This window comes from Schistocerca gregaria, chromosome 8 (genome assembly GCF_023897955.1).
Source record: "Schistocerca gregaria isolate iqSchGreg1 chromosome 8, iqSchGreg1.2, whole genome shotgun sequence".
In the NCBI taxonomy this organism is placed as follows: Eukaryota; Metazoa; Arthropoda; class Insecta; order Orthoptera; family Acrididae; genus Schistocerca; species Schistocerca gregaria.
This window is the reverse complement of record NC_064927.1, coordinates 504,389,005-504,406,329: the sequence shown is the minus strand read 5'-3', so window position 1 is coordinate 504,406,329 and position 17,325 is coordinate 504,389,005. Positions and strand designations below refer to the sequence as shown.

Genomic DNA, 17,325 nt, shown 5'->3' with positions numbered 1-17,325 from the left:
GTAAATATTTGGCTGTTCCTTCTGAAAATATTGCCTTTTCTGAGGTGGTTGTTACAGTAGGACATGAGAACATAGCCCTCTTTATCTGAATACATATTGGATTTTGCTTCTATCAGACATCAAATGTGCACGTGTGTGCTCGTGCGCGTGTATACCTGTCCTTTTTCCCCCTAAAGGTAAGTCTCTCTCTGCTCCCGGGATTGGAATGACTCCTTACCCTCTCCCTTAAAACCCACATCTTTTCGTCTTTCCCTCTCCTTCCCTCTTTCCTGAAGAAGCAACCACTGGTTGCAAAAGCTTGAATTTTGTGTGTATGTTTGTGTGTGTATCGACCTGCCAGCACTTTCATTGGGTAAGTCACATCATCTTTGTTTTTAAATATATTTTTCTCACGTGGAATGTTTCCCTCTATTATATTCAAATACAGTATTAGCACCAAATGATGACTAATGCTAATCTATTCATACTGATATGTATGGCAATGCAAGGAAAAGATAGATTGCTACTTACCATAAAGATGGCCCATTATATTGCAAACAGGCACAAAAGAAAGCGAAAAACACATCATTTGTTCACACAAACAAGCACACCTCATGCTCACATGACCGCCGACACTGGCAATTTGGCTGTGGCCGAAAGTTAATTTTTGAGTGTCCCTTAACTGTGCCTGTCTCAAACTTAACATGTCATCTTTATGGTAAGTAATAGCCTGTCTTTTCCTCACATTGTTGATATTCAAACCTGAAGTTTCCATTGTTTAATACATGTGGTAATTTGTTCTCGATTACCTTATACACATATATTAGGTGAAAAACACCTACTATGAAAACAATCATTGCTCCTCCTCATATACTCATTAGCTGTTGTTCTCATCCAATACTTCAAACAAAGCACTTATGTAATTTTACACAGACCACTATCAGCTGCCTATATACTAACGGAGTCAAGATCTATCTACTACAAATATTTGAGAAGGGACGTTGCTGCTCACCATATAGTGGAGATTCTGGGTCGCGATAGGCACAACAAAAAGATTATAGCTTGGTGACTGGGTGCTGCTCGCAGTGTGGTTTCAGTTCTCTGAGACTGTGTGTGTGTGTGTGTGTGTGTGTGTGTGTGTGTGTGTGTGTGTGTGTAATGACCGAAAGCTATAATCTTTTTGTTGTGACTATCGTGACTCAGCATCTCTGCTATATGGTGAGTAGCAACTTTCCTTCTCTGATATTGTTACATTACATCCTGGATTTTCCTTTATTTGATTTAATACAAATATTTGAGCTACACGGAATTTTCATTCCCGACTTCAACATACTAATAAATTATACAAGTTGCTACTGAAGTGTTGCTTTACTTTGTTTTTGAGTATTTGATGATTTTCAATTTCCTGCCTGATGTTTACTGGCAACCTGTCTGATTTTTGCATCAGTGTAGAATAGTCCATTTTGGTAGCTAGAGAGGGGCTACATAGTACATATGCAAATTATTTTTACTCCTAATTTTGTGGTTGTGAACTGTAGAGTTCTTTTTTGTAGCCACAAATACCATTAGGGAGTATATGTATTAACACCTACATGTAAGAATTCCATGGTCCCTGAAAAGACTTCTGCATGGTGTTTGGCTCCACAGAATTCTTGCTGGACACTTTTATAAATCAAGTTCTTTTTTTCACCAGAAGCTCCTATCAGTTTATTACTTTATCACACAGAGCAAAAAAGGGCACAAATTAGAATACTAATTTTGGGTAATGTTCACAAATAAATTATCGAGGGAAGTAGTGTAAAATATTGAACAGTAATATAACTATGGAAAAATATTTTTAAATTTATTCCACTAATTGGTGGTGGTGGTGATGATGAAAATATGAAAAAATTCACAAGAATGAAACCATGACTGCAAGGATATTTTATCCAAAAATGGATTGGAATGAATTCTGCAGCCATGTATAAAATATGAAATGGAATGAAATTTTTTCACTATTTATAATGTACAATATATTTACAATATAATTTACAATATGCAAACAAGTATGTTGCTGCTAGCTGTTCTGCGATGACCTGCAGCACAGACAGTTTTTACAAGACACTCTATCACCTTGCGCTGTTCGCTGGTCCATCTCATCCAACGAGTCCATCAATTCCTTGCCCTTTGTTTCTGGCAGTAATAATGATAACATGCCAGCAAAGAGTGATACAATGGCACACAGGGTGCTTGGAATGTACCACGCCTTCTCCCCCTGAAATAAAACAAAACATAGCTGACAGTTAATAGAGTAATTTTATATGTTGCAGTGTAGTTTGTAAAATTTTGTCCCCTTATTTAGCTTCGATATTTTTAGGATGGAACAAACCCTATTCATGGTATCTCCTAGAAGTTAATTTTGTTGTTTTCTCAGTAATTAACTTTTTAAAGGATTACGTCATTACTGACTGTATGCCGCTGACATATTTTGTCAGTTCTGTAAGCATAAAAATTCTCTCTTAATTTTTATACTATGCCAAAGAAGTGTTCTAAAACATGTCTATGGTGGGTTCTCTTTTTAATCTGACAATGAATGTCAGTCTACTTTTAAGAACTGAAAGGCCTACAACAATTTATGGTCTGTCTCGCTTTTGTGTTTAGCTGCTTTTGAACTAATTTATTAATACTCAGGAATGATATGGAACAATTTTTCTTAACTGAAGCCCATCTTCCATTTCAATTTGGGAAGAAATCTTTGCAATTTCTTTTCAGATCCCATTTTTACTATGTGATTACTACCTTCTTTTGTACCCTGCTTCCACATTCACTATCATTTTGCAGGATTTCCATTCATTTCCTTAAAAGCTGTTGCCATTATTCTGGACAAAGTTAATTTCTTAAGCACACCCTGTCCAACTGTTCACATATCATTACCACTGTTATGTCTGTCAGAAACATGGTATCATACTTTATTGCCTTCAGTATCATATTCTGTTTTAAAATAATCATTATAAGGGTAATCCAGCTTTAATATAATGACAGCATTGGTCAAACATCAATGCTTCCCCCCCCCCCCCCCCCCCCCCCCAAAATGCCATATACCTAATGCTTTATATTGTAAAACTTCAATGATCCTGTGACGAAGCAAGGTGTGATAATTTTACTTCCCCTTTTGTTTTGCCATCTGCCTAATTAAATGCATTTTGTTTTAAATTTTAACTAATTACCATTAACATATGTGAATATAATCTGCATTTCCATAAAAGAGAAAGGTTGGCCTTCAGTTTTAAAGAATATAACACCAGATCTAATATTGTGCATAGTTTTATGTATGTAATTGATTTTCTAATTTATTTTGACTATTTCCAGTTAGTATATTTTGTTATAGGATGAAATCAGTAATTGTTTCATAACTTAAATTCTATTGTTGACATACAAACAAATATAAATTCTGTACTAATTATAAACATTTGGAAGCTGAAATATTAGTAATCTTAAAGTATTTATTTGGCTCTATCTGACTCAGGGGCACACATCTTGTGTGACGTGCATGGCTAGCATGGGGCATCAAGCTGGGCCTGTCGTTGCTTCCACTTATTTGTGCCAGATCCTTCCTGTTTTCTTTCCTGTCGACGACCCTCTATCAGCTCATGCTCACTTCTGACCCCAACGGTATTAGGACATCTGAGGCCTAGGGAGTCTTTCATTTCCCTCTTTCTGCCTTTCATGGCCCTTGCCCTTGTGCTTCCGATAGCTCATTCTTTGACTATTGGAGCTCTTTTCTTTCCATTTCTCTTGAAGTTAGTCAACAGCTTCAACAGCAGACAAGGTCTGGAGGCCCAATGGTGAAGAAGGCTAGGGCATCCCCCATAGGTGATGTATATTGGCATGTCCTGGTCAATGTGTGAGAAATATGCAAGGGTTACTGTTGCATGGGCAGTAACAGCTAAACGAGCTAGTCCTCACATCCCGTCTTGCAACACTCAACATTGGCACCATGACTGGATGGTACAACAAACTATCAAAATCCCTTGAAACTCAACACACAGACATCTGTGCAGTCCAAAAAACACAGTGGAGCAGAAGCAAATCTTATGACACTGGATGCAGTTACAAGCTGATGTATAAGGGCACACGCGGAACACCTAGTGGTGTTGGCTTTATAATACCATCCAAGCTTGACAGTAATATCTGTGAAGTGCAAAGATATGATGATCACCTGATGAAGATTGTGTACATCACAGATGGCTGAAAAGTCCACTTTTTCAGTGCCTACGCTTCACAAACTGGCCAAGCAACTTCCATCAAGGACGCCTTTTGGAGAATGCTTAATGCAAATGCTGAAGTGCCCCCAGGAGATTACATCATCATTGCTGTAGATCTGAATGGGCATGTAGGGTGCAGAAAGGAAGTACATACTGCTCACAGTGGGTTTGGATTTGTAGAAAAGAATGACGAAAGTCAGCGTATCCTCGATTTCTCAGAAGCCCACAACCTGGCAATTGCAAACATGTGGTTCAAAAACCATGACTCACATCTAATCATGTATTACAGTGACACTAATGCCCAGCAGATTGACCACATCCTCATGAGACGCCGTGATCTCAAAGATGCGCTTGATGCAAAGGTCATCCCCTATGAAACAGTTGCAACAACAGTTGATCTGTAAGCTATGAATCGAGTTGCCAACAAACAAGAATGTAGATCGCACTGGACCTGCAAGAATCAAATGGTAGAAATCCAAGAATAAAGAAGCCGACATCATAGTCCAAATTACTTTGACACCAGTTACCACAGTTGAAGAAAGCTGGGAGAAACTGAAAGTGTCTGCTCACGAAGGTGCACATGCAATTCTTGGGACAACCAAACCGGGATGACAGAGAATCTATAGAGATACATGGCTCTTGAATGACACCGCCAAAGATGCGGTACACACAAAGAAACGATTGTATCACGAATTTCTTGCCAATAAAATACCAGAGCGATTGTATGCGTACAGAACAACCCGAAGAGATTCAAAACAGACTATAGCAGCAACCTAATCCTCACGTTACGCTGATCTATACACAAAATTTGACACACATGAAGGAGAGCGGGACTTATATCGACTTGCTAAAGTAAGACATCGCAACTCGGAAGATGTTCATCGCTTCTACTGAGTCAATGAGGAGACCGGTAATCTGGTAGTTGACTGGAAGAAGGCCAGAGAATGATGGCGCAGCTACTTCAAGAAGATCTCAACAGGAGAGTTCCCCCATCCACCGATACCCACCGGCTATGCTATTGAAGGGCTCATAAGAGAAACTGAAGTTGAAGAGATCAACATCTGTGCTTTGAGGAAAATGAAGCCTGGGAAAGCCAACAGCCCAGATGACCTTCCAGCAGAGTTGTGGTGTTCCCATCATTGGGAGGCAGCCGAATGGTTAACGGAACTCTTCAACAAAATCATTGACAAAGGACAAAGACCAACTGATGGGCAGCAGAGCATCACCGTGCCTGTCTTTAAGAAGGGAAATCCCACTGAGTGCACAAACTACCGCCCAATTCAACTTCTCTGCCATGCCATGAAAATCTTTGAGTGTGTTCTGGAGCAAAGAATCCATGAGATAACACAAACTTCGAGAAACCAAGCTGGATTTGTGAAGAACTGCAGCACAATTGATGTGATTCATGCTGCAAGACTCTTAGTCGAGAAACAACATGAGAAAGCCAAGCTGCTGCATCTAGCATTCCTGGATCTTGAAAAGGCCTTTTATCAGGTACCAAACAGTCTCATCTGGGAAGCACTTTGACTGCATGATGCACCAGAGCAGCTTATTGACTGGGTGCAGTTACTTTATGCACAGCCAACAAGTTATGTCTGCACAACCTCAGGACTATCCAAGGACTTCCCCCATCACAGTCGGTATCCATCAAGGTTCTGGATTATCACCAAATCTGTTCATTCTTGTAATGGACACCATGACAGCTGACCTACACGGGCTATTACCATGGACCATACTTTATGCTGACGACGTGATGCTGGCAGCAGAAAACAAGCTTGATCTGCAGACCCTAACTCAAGAGTGGAGTGACTGGTTGGTGCAGCATTGTTTGTGCCTTAATTTGAAGAAAACCAAGTACATGGCATCAGACAGACATGAAATGGGAACCATCATTATTAATGGTGAGGATCTGACTTGTGTGAGGAAGTTTAAGTATCCCAGTTCCATGATCACCGTTGACGGATGACTCACTGTAGAGGTCAACACCAGAACTCGGGCAGCCTGGATGAAGAGGAGAACAACAACCGGAGTCACTTGCAAGACAACTTAAAATAAAAAATATATCGCACTGTCATCTGACCAGTCGCCTTGTATGGTTGTGAGTGCTGGCCAACTACAGTTGAGACAGAATGCTGAAGAAAGGAAATGAAGATGCTAAGGGGACAGTGGGCCTCACTAAGTTATATCACATTTCTAATGGCAGCATTGGATGTTGCACTGATCCAAGACAAGATGCTCGAGAGTTATCTTCGTTGGTTTGGGCATGTTTTACTGGCCGGTGCTGACTATTGCCTAGGTGGGTTACACACGTGAAGTCCTTGGCAGTAGACCCAAAGGACGACCTAAGCAACGTTGGGCAGATACGATTCATAAAGACCCTAAATGCATGAACATTCACCCAGATGCAGCCCGTGATAGAGCAAAATGGAGACAATGGATCCATGTAGTGGACCCCCACAGGCATGCGGGAGAAATGCTGAAGGATAAGAAGAAGAAGAAGAAGAAGAAGAAGAAGAAGAAGATTTATTTGGCTTTATTTGAAAACATGTAAGCCAATCCAGGCTTTAATTAATTCCAAGGTAATTAACTGTTTTGTCAAAATTATTGCTTGTATAACTATATTTGTTAATTTCATGACTTAAACAAATAATTTGGCTTAACTCTTGTTGTAGAAGAAACTGTTAAAATGACTCACCTTTTTGATGTATTCAATTAATTTAATGAGTTAAGTTTTAATTGTAATTTCTGTAAATTTAACTCTGAACAATGTGTGGCTTCAGTACCTGTTATTGTGATGATTTATAACAGCCTGATTTTTGGTCATGAGAGTCAGTCAGTCCACAGCTGAGTTTTAGAAGAGGAATCTGTGTTGCTTAGCATGACAAAATTGCATCAACTTAACAGTGAAATAAGTGTTACACCAATAGGCCATGTGTTAAGACACTGACCATGTCTGCTCCATACGGACCTTTCTATTCTTCAACGACTACGAACTTTGTGGTTAGGTTTTTACTGTTCATAGATGTTAAATAGTAAACTACTGTAGCAGTATTTGGAGGTCTGCCTGCATACTATTAATGAGGCTTATCAAAAGTTAAACAATAGTGCACAGGCCAAATAACTGTGTGTTATTGGGGGATTGTGAACATTACGCACTCCTCCTCAAGCTCTGCTGTGTTTACACCAACTGATCAAAATATCTCAATGTCCCTAAGTAATATGAAATTGACCACTAGATATCATGAGAAGTGGACCAACCAGTATAAAAAGAGGCAGGGAATGTGGTGATGAAAGTAGAGAAGCAGTAACAGCAGACTCGATTTGTCAAGAGAGTTCATAGACTTCAACTGTGACTAGTCATTGGGTGTCACCTGCGTAACAAATCCATCAGTACCATTTTAATCTTTCTGAAGCTGCTCACATCAACTGTTACTGATGTGATTGTGAAGGAGAAATGTGAACGAACAACCTCAGGTAAACTGAGACCATGCAGATCTCATGTACTGATGGACAAGGAGCATCAAGAATTGTGGAGGGTGATTGTAAAAAAATAGCTTGAAATCACAAGAAGGAATAACTCATTATTTCTACAGAGCTACCTGTGGTGCAGCTGGCAAAGTGACTGTGTGTGCGGATTTGGAAAGAATGTGGTACAATGGTTGAATAGATCCTCATGAGCCATACATTCCTGAAGTCAATGCTAGGCGACGTGTACAGTGATATAAAGAGCGACACCTTGGACAGTGGATAAATGGAAACAAGTGATTTGGAGTGAAGAAATATGCTGTCTCCTGTGGCAGTCTGATGGTAGGTTTTGGACTTGGTAAGTTCCTGGAGAACATCACATGCCAAGTATAATCCAACAGAAAGAAGTATTGAAGAGGTGCTGTTACGATATGGGGGCATTTTTCCATGGTTTTGGTGTGGTTCCCCAACCGCGCTTAAGAAAACACCAAATGTGGAAGGATATGAACACATTTTACATCATTGTGTACTGACTGCAGTAGAAGAACAGTTCGGAGGCTAGACTGTACCAGCATGACAATACACCCGGTCAAAAAGCAGCACGCTGAGGGACTGGTTTGTGGACAACAATATTTCTGAAATTTACTGGCCTGACCAGAGTTCCTACCTGAACCTAGTGAAACACATTTGGGATGAATTAGAATGTTGACTTCACTCCAAACCCTAGTACCCAACTTCTATTGTTTTGGTTGTTTAAGAAAGGCATCAAGACAACTCAGTGAAAATGTCCCTAGTGAAGATCAGGGGATCATAAAGATGGAGGTTTAACACATCCCTATTAATGTCCACTAGTAAGTGTTCAGATACTTTTCATTAAAAAAGTGTAGATATGTAATGTCACTGTATGCTGTTATACCTTTTGCATAGTTGAGAGCATGGTGCATGTCATCTGTAGTTGACTGTTACCCCAGCTGTTTTTATTTCAGCAGGTTGGTAACTTGCTATGATGTCACCATTTCTATGCCTCCTGTATCATTGCATGTATTTTAAGAACATATACATATCTTTGCAGTTCATTTGCGTATTGGTGAATGAGATGATCTGTGCCTTTTTCCTATTTAATTAGAATAAATATATTTTGTCATGATCTCTTATGGTTAGTTCCCTCTGTTTTTGACAAGAAAGAAAGATAACCTACTACTGTGTTTGCTTTGATAACAATCTCTATAGTGCCCAGCTGACTACACAAACTGCTGCTTTCTTTTTCCTTTCTCGTTTTTATTTATAGATGCAGGGAATTAGTGGATTCCATTTAGTGTTCATGAATAACTAAGGAAATACAAGTTAACACATGCAGAGTCCCATATTCCTGAGCAAATCTAACACAACTGAGGCTGGGCAGCTGTCTTAGAGGTTACACACTTTTGACTGTTTTGTGTCAACATCCATCTACCTTACTGGCATGTAGTTCACCCTGAGGTGCAAGTAGAACCCAGACCTGTTCTCAGCTAAAGCTGAGCGAGTTCACTGACGTGCTCACAGTGTCACTTGGTTTAGGAGGTCCATGTAACTTACCGAGTTCTGCAGTTGTGAACATTACCCTCAGAAAGGTTGCAGGCTCTCCCTGATTTGCCACCATTTCCCAATGATTTTTTTTTTTTTTTTGTTGGGGTTTAAGGGCGTTCAACTACTGAGGTCATTAGCGCCCAGTCACAATTGTAAGAGCACATAGAATCTAGTAGAACTCCAGGGGGGGGGGGGGGGGGGGGGACACCAGAAAGTTCTTACAAAGATGCAGATAAAATAAGTGAAAGAGTTACATGTCTTTGGACAAGCCAGTCAAAGTAATAAAATGAAGAACACGAGCAGCTGCTCGAGCGTCATCAGCTAAAATATCCTGTAAAGTAGATGGCAGAGACAGGACAACACGAGATTGACTAAAACGGGGACACGACAATAAAACATGGCGCACTGTCAATGCATGACCACAAGGCCACTGCGGGGCTGGGTCACCAGAGAGCAGGTAGCAGTGGCTAAACCGGCAATGCCCAATCCACGACCTGGTCAGAAGGACCTCTTCTCACCGAGATGGTCGGGAGGAGGTTGTCCAAGCAGTTGGGAACGGTTTTACGGCCCAGAGCTTGTTTCCTTGAAGTGATGACCAAGTATCCCACCACAATGACACAAGCCTCTTACAAACAACCCCACTAATGTCAGATGACGGGACACAATGGGAGGCTGGCCGAGGCAGGACTACTGCAGCCTTGGCTGCAGCATCAGCAGCCTCATTCCCAGGCACTCCTACATGGCCGGAAACCCACAGAAAGCTGACAGGAGAGCCATCATCAGCAAAAGAATGGAGGGACTGCTGGATCCGTTGCACCAAGGGATGGACCGGATTTGGAGCTCCAAGGCTCTGAAGAGCACTGAGTGAATCAGAGTAGACTACATACGATGAATGGCGGTGGCGGCGGGCATACTGAACGGCCTGATGGAGAGCAAAAAGCTCGGCCGTAAAGCTGGAACACTGGTCGAGGAGCTGGTATTTAAAGGTGACGGCCCCGATGACAAAGGCACAGCCAACACCATCGTCAGTTTTGGAGCCATCAGTGTAAATAAAGGTGTGACTGGCAAGTCACACACAAAGATCGACAAACTGTGAGCAATACACTGCAGCCAGAGTACCCTCCTTCAGGAGCGAGCTGAGGTCGAGACGAATATGAACCGGAGCCTGGAGCCAAGGTGGTGTCGGGCTCTTACCCTCTCTGAAGGTGGTAGGGAGGGCAAAATCCAACTGTTGAAGCAGGCGACAAAAGCGGACTCCAGGGGTCAGCAGGGCAGACACGTACAACCCATACTGATGGTCGAGAGAATCGGCGAAGAAGGACTGATAAGAGGGGTGGTCGGGCATTGACAACAGCCGGCAGGCATACCGATAAAGCAGCACACAGCGCCGGTACGTCAATGGTAATTCGGCAGCTTCAGCATAAAGACTCTCGACGGGACTAGTGTAGAAGGCTCCGGTCGCAAGACGTAACCCCCGATGGTGGATGGAGTTGAGACGGTGTAAGAGGGATGGCCAAGCAGACGAGGCTCCCATAATCCAGCTTTGATCGGACTATGGACCGATACAAGCAAAGCAGGACAGTGCGATCTGCTCCCCAAGATGAACCACTAAGAACTCTGAGGACATTAAGGGAACGTGTATAACGGGCAGCCAAATAAGAGACGTGCGGAGACCAACAAAGTTTCCTGTCCAGTGTGAGCCCTAGAAACTTAGTTGTTTCCATGAATGAGAGAACAACGGGACCGAGATGTAAGGATGGCGGAAGGAACGTTTTATATCACCAAAAGTTGATGTAAACCGTCTTCTCTTCAGAGAACCGGAAGCCATTAGCCACACTCCACGAGTATAGGCTGTCAAGACAACGCTGAAGGCAACGCTCCGGGAGGCATGTTCTCTGGACACTGCAGTAGATCGCGAAGTCATCGACAAACAGAGAGCCCGAGACATTAAATGGAATGCAATCCATAATTGGATTGATCGCTATGGCAAAAAGGGCTACGCTCAAGACGGAGCCCTGATGCACTCCGTTCTCCTGGAGGAATACGTCGGACAATACGGAACCCACACGTACCCTAAACTTTTGATCTGTTAAAAAGGAATCAATAAAAAGGGGCAGGCGACCGCATAGCCCCCATCTGTGCATAGTGCGGAGGATACCTCCTCGCCAACAGGTATCATAAGCCTTCTCCAAATCGAAGAACACGGCTACCGTTTGGCACTTTCACAATGTCGACAAGATCACAAAGTGGTCAACAGTGGAGCGGTGGCGACGAAAGCCGCATTGAACATTGGCAAGTAGCCATCAAGATTCAAGAATCCAAACTAACTGACCGTTAACCATGCGCTCCATCACCTTACAGACACAGCTTGTAAGAGAAATGGGGCTGTAACTAGAAGGAAGGTGTCTATCCTTCCCGGGTTTGGGTATAGGAACAACGACGGCGTCACGCCAATGCATGGGGACTTGACCTTCAATCCAGATGCGATTGTAGGTACGAAGAAGAAAGCTTTTGCCTGCCGGAGAAAGGTGTGTCCGCATCTGAACGTTAATGGCATCTGGCCCCGGAGCAGAGGACCGGGACAGTGCAAGTGCACGTTCGAGTTCCCACATAGTAAAGGGGTCATTATAATTTTCCAGATTCAGCGAGTGGAAGGAAGGTCACCGAGCCTCTTCTGCCTCTTTCCTGGGAAGGAAGGCAGGGTGGTAATGGGCGAAGCTTGAAACCTCCACGAAAAAGCGGCCGAAGGCGTTGGAGACGTCCACAGGATCAACAAGTACCTCATTACCTGAAGTCAGGCCAGGTACTGAGGAGTGGGCCTTAATGCCCGACAGCTGGTGCAGGCGTCCCCAGACAACAGAAGAGGGAGTAAAACTGTTAAAGGAGCTGGTGAAAGAGGCCCAACAAGTTTTTTGCTGTCTTCGATGACTCTACTGACTCTACGGCATTGCGCTCGGAGTTGTATCCAATACAATTCGCCAACGTAGGATGGCGGCGAAAGGTGCGTGAAGCACGTAATCGAGCACGGATGGAAACGCGACGTGAAGAAGAGATAGTACGAGGAATGGAATGCTCGGCAGCATTGATGATAACAGCCACGAGGTATTCGACATGACTGTCACAACTGAGAAAATCGTGGTCCGGAAAGGTCGCCAGGGAGGAGTAAAGTCCCCAGTCAGCTTTCGGTATGTTCCAGCTCGAAAGACGTGGGAATGGGGTGTGGGGCAGGAGACGAATGACACAGTGGAAATGGTCACTCAAATAGGTGTCAGAAAGTACATACCACTCAAACCGACGGGCTAGAGTGGTAGAACAGATCGAGAGGTCCAAGTGGGAGTAGGTATGAGTAGAGTCCGAGAGGAAAGTCAGGGCGCCAGTATTACGGCAGACAAGATTGAGATGGTTGAAGACATCCGCTAAGAGGGAGCCCCTCTGGCAGGATGCAGGAGGGGCCCAAAGGGGATTATGGGCATTGAAGTCGCCAAACAATAAAAACGGCGGAGGAAGCTGAAAAATCAGGTGCATCATGTCAGCCTGACTAACTGCAGACGACAATGGAGTGTAGACAGTACAAACGGAAAAAGTAAAGGCAGAAAGAGTAATACGGACAGCTTGGAGTGGGGTGGTCAGTGGGATGGGATGGTAATAGACATTGTCCCGTACGAGCAACATGACCCCACCATGAGCTGGAATACCGTCCACAGGGGTGAGGTCAAACCGCTCTGAGGTATAGTGGGTAAAAGCAATACGTTCAGTTGGGCGCAACTTGGTTTCCTAGAGACCAAGGACGAGCGGACAGTGCAGGCAGAGGAGCAGTTGTAATTCCTCCCGATTAGATCTAATACCTCTTATGTTTCAATGTAACAAAGTCATCGCTAGTCAGAAAAAAGGGGGGAACGAAACGGGTGAAGAGCTGGTCACCTCGATGGCCGCTGAGGGCCAGGTTTCAAGGGAACAATGCTACAACCGGCGGGAGGTGGATCCTGTTCCATCGAGTCGTCGCCAGCTGCGGCCGCATTCCTGGGTTGCGTAGGGGCAGCATCATTCGCCGACAACAGGCCAGCTGAGCGTCTGGCAGCAGAGCGTCCCGGCGAAACTGAGGACGACCGGGAGCAGCGACTCACGGATGGAGCGTCAGACGAAAGGCGCCGGGGTGGAGAGGGGGATAAAGACTTCTTCGTGGAGGCCTTCTTGGAAGTCCGATGAGGCACGGGGATGGTGGGCTGGACCCGAAGAAGGTCCTAACGTGCGGGGTCCATTTTGGAATGCAGGACCTCGGAAGCCGGGGTCCGGAACATTTCTCCGATGGACACCTGAGAAGAGGATCGCTTCTCAGGCGGCAGAGGGGGAGGAGGAGGAAGGTGGCCTCTGGGGCAGAGGGGGCAGGGGCCGCGACGGAGGAGCATTTGGAAGGGAGGGATTTGGGAGGCGGAGGCATAGACCCCGGATGGGGTGAGGAGGTGGAGGGGGGACAGGACAGGGGTGAGGATACTGTGGAAGGAGTGGACGCGACTGAGGCAAATGAAGTTGTCAACATCATGGGATGGAGGCGGGTATACTTCCTCCTGGCCTTAGAATAAGAGAGACGGTCCAAAGTTTTTATTTCCTGAATCATCTTCTCCTTCTGATACAACGGGGCAATCTAAAGATCTAGGCGAGTGGAGGCCAGGACAATTAACGCACCAAGGTGGTGGGGTGCATGTATGTTCCTCACGGAGAGGACTTCACAATCGCCACAAAGGGGCTCAGCCTCACACCGTGACGACATGTGCCCGAAGTGCAAACACCGACAGCAGCGCACAGGAGGTGGGACGTAAGGTCACACGTTGCACCGGTAGCACATCACCTTTACCTTCTCCGAGAGAACGTCCCCCTCGAAGGCCAGGATAAAGGCCCCGATGCGGTGTTGATGCGACGGTCTTTGGGGCCGCGCTTCACTCGCCAGACGAAATGCATGCCTCAGCGCTCCAGGTTGGCCCTGAGCTCATCATCAGATTGTAGCAGGAGGTCCCTACAAAAAATAACCCTCTGCGTCCTATTCAGTGCCAGATGCAGGACAATGGACACTGGGATGTTCCCCTAGTCAGTCGCACACCTGGAGTGTCACCGACAATTAACTGAGAGCCTCAATTTCCCCAAGATGTTCTCAATGTGCTGGACAAAGAACATGGGATTGGAGGTGGCGAACGTCCCCCCCCAGCGGTCCAAGAACAGACTAAATAGCGGGGGAAGTACTTAGGCCCAAGCCGGTGGGCCTGTCCTTCCTCCCAGGGAGTGGCCAAGGGGGAAAGGGCAGGAGAACCAGAACCAGAGACAGTACCTTTCTTTTTAAAAGACTCGGCCGCAGATCAACCTGATACATGTTGACGTTTCATCTGCGAAACGTCCGCCCCGATACCACCCACTCCGACCAGGGGCTCTCCCCACGAGTGCCACACAGCCTCAGCAAGGGCCACCCTGGCAGGATGACCATTACCGGGAGTCCTGATGCCCCAAGGAGACGGGCATCTACTCCTTGGCCGACGTGGGGAGGGTTCAGCTCAGGTATCGGCAGTATGATCCCTGTGTTGTCAGGGTGCTACAACCTAGATGGTACATGACAACCCCACCACAACGGGCTGGCTATCGTGCTGGATTTTGGGTGCCATGGAAAGTCCATCGTGATCGTAGGTGCAGATGGGGACGCACTATGGGCGTAACTTGTGCAACACATCAGGCGTTTAGGCCCAATTTGAGGAATAGTGGGTGTGCTTACAACGCCGTTACAATGCTGAGTGCCAAAGTCTTAGTGCACTGAGGACCAGTGTTACCACGTAAGGCGTCCTTCCCCAAAAGGCTCGTACTTCTGTAAAATTTTGAAAAATGGAGATCAAACACCAAGGGGGACCATCACATGGAGGGCCGAAACGGTTGAAACTCCTTTTAGTCGCCTCTTATGACAGGCAGGAATACCTCAGGCCTATTCTTACCCCGAACCCACAGGGGGCCAATGAAATTGAAAACAAAAATACTGCCAGCAGAGGACCTTAACTACCCTACTTCCCACTTCTGGCATTTAGCCACAATGTTAGTTTTATAGTACACTGTCATGTGGTAACAGAGGTAGGGTGAGACATCATTATACTTAGAGTTATGGTGCTACTGAGGTAGCACTACAAAATGTCAATACTATGATTCCTGTTTGCAGTACTGTATGAAATGTTAATCCACATTACAACGTAACATGGTCACGTACCCATGAGAATGCTATTAAAACACAGATGCCACAGAAGTCTACAGTTACCAGTGTACAGTAGCTTGCAGAACCTGGCTGATAGTTACAGCTATCCAATTGTAAATGTTTCCTTTCTTTGTGCTTATCAGTGTAGTATTATGAAACTGTCCTCTACCAAATATTTTGTTGAATATATTCCCAACTAAGCAGTTCTATACATTCTTGTTTACATGGTATCATTTCAAACTGATATGTGATGTGGCTGTTGCATAAAACAACAACAGAGTTGAATAGATCTTAGTACTAAAAATGAATGCTGGAGATTTCCCACGTTATATCTGCACTCTAGTAATGTCATCTTTTGCATCCCTAAACCTAAATATTTAAAGAGACAAAATATTTCTGCTTAGCTAACAGTATAGTTGCAGGCCAATTATCTTCACAGTACTGATAATTCCATCCTTAGACTTCGAAAACTGAGTCATTAGGCATTTTGTGACATTTACTAGTAAGAGTTTCTATTTATTTTAAGGAATGCAGTGGAAGAGGTGCTTTTTTTTCTTTCACAACATACAATGTTACAGCCTTACATGCTTATAATTGAATTTCAGTCTCACTGATATCTTCTTTCCATGTAGCCTTTTAGTTAGGCATATAGCCTTTTGTGGATCATGTTACTACATGTTCCCATACAGAGATTAATGTTTCATCTGATATCAGAGTAGTATCTCACTTTGTTGTCTACAAACATTCATGCACATTACCTATTACTTTTTCATGTAGGTAACTTTGGATAAATGTGACTCACTGAAAGTGGAAACGTGTAAATAATAAGAAATTGCAACTATAAAAGATATCAATAAAGTAGGAGTTTTGTTGATCAGCATTCTGTGAACAGAGAATATAACAAGATATAACACAGTATTCTGGTAAAGTAGGTTAGAATGAAATCCCCCAAAATGCCAAGCATGATATTGAATTTGAAAGAGGTATCTCCAGAGCGATTAAATGAGAAATAATTATCCTAGTCAATACACATTTAAATGAAGAGGAATTTCTTGCATCATTATGACAGAATTGTCAACTGGAATGAAAAATTATAAGAACTTACCAATAGGTCAACAATGTATGGTGCTATTGTTGCACCCATATGTGACACAGTGGCACTGGTACCAACTGCTGTGTTCCTGACGACTGTTGGGAACAGTTCTGAGGTGTAAAGTATGACCACAGAGTACACTGCTCCAATGCAGAGGCGACCCACCATTGCCACAGCCATCCGCAGTCCTGGAAGATCTGGAACGTGAAGAGAGAAAATTATCTTAAGGAAATTTTTTTCCTAGTTACTATAAACGTGTATATTCTGCCTACTCTGGTCCTGTAAACAAGTTGAACTTCTTTAACAACTTCATTTAAATATAGGATAGCATTCAAATATATGTAGTACTGGTTTTCTGCTACTGAAATGACTTTTGGGGTATCTTACAACATTATTTTTCGCAAATTTATGATTTTAGGTACACTGCTGAAACAAATTTATTTATTCAGCGTGTGTTTCATAAAGAGTTTTAGTGTATCTGTTAGGTAATGATAGCAAAATTTATACAAACACTCCTGAGTAATGAGAATACAAGAAGCAGCTCTAGCATCTCTTAAGACTACTATAAATCACTCTTAATGTTTAGTGACATTGATCTTTGTTGTCAACAGTCTATCTGTCGTGTCATTAACTGCAGTTGAGACATAGCAAGGTGGGGCTCCTATGCCACAATTCTGTGCCTTAAATACATAAGTTTTAAGCTTTTCCCATTTTTTAGTTACATAAAATGGCTTTATTCTTATAAGTGCAATATTTCA

The 17,325-nt window shown here is 43.7% G+C and overlaps 1 protein-coding gene across 3 annotated transcripts in view; it reads right to left on the bottom strand.

Moving 5' to 3' along the window:
• Positions 1-1,797: 1,797 nt before the first annotated feature.
• LOC126284897 (organic cation transporter protein) overlaps positions 1,798-17,325 on the bottom strand; it is a 442,131-nt gene continuing 426,603 nt past the window's right edge. For all 3 annotated transcript variants that reach the window (XM_049984159.1, XM_049984158.1, XM_049984157.1), the window contains exons 10-11: positions 16,580-16,764; positions 1,798-2,233 (exon numbers count right to left, since the gene is read on the bottom strand). In XM_049984159.1, the coding sequence (XP_049840116.1) occupies positions 2,036-2,233; positions 16,580-16,764 (383 nt within the window). In that variant the 3' untranslated portion in view covers positions 1,798-2,035. The remainder of the gene's footprint in view (positions 2,234-16,579; positions 16,765-17,325) is intronic.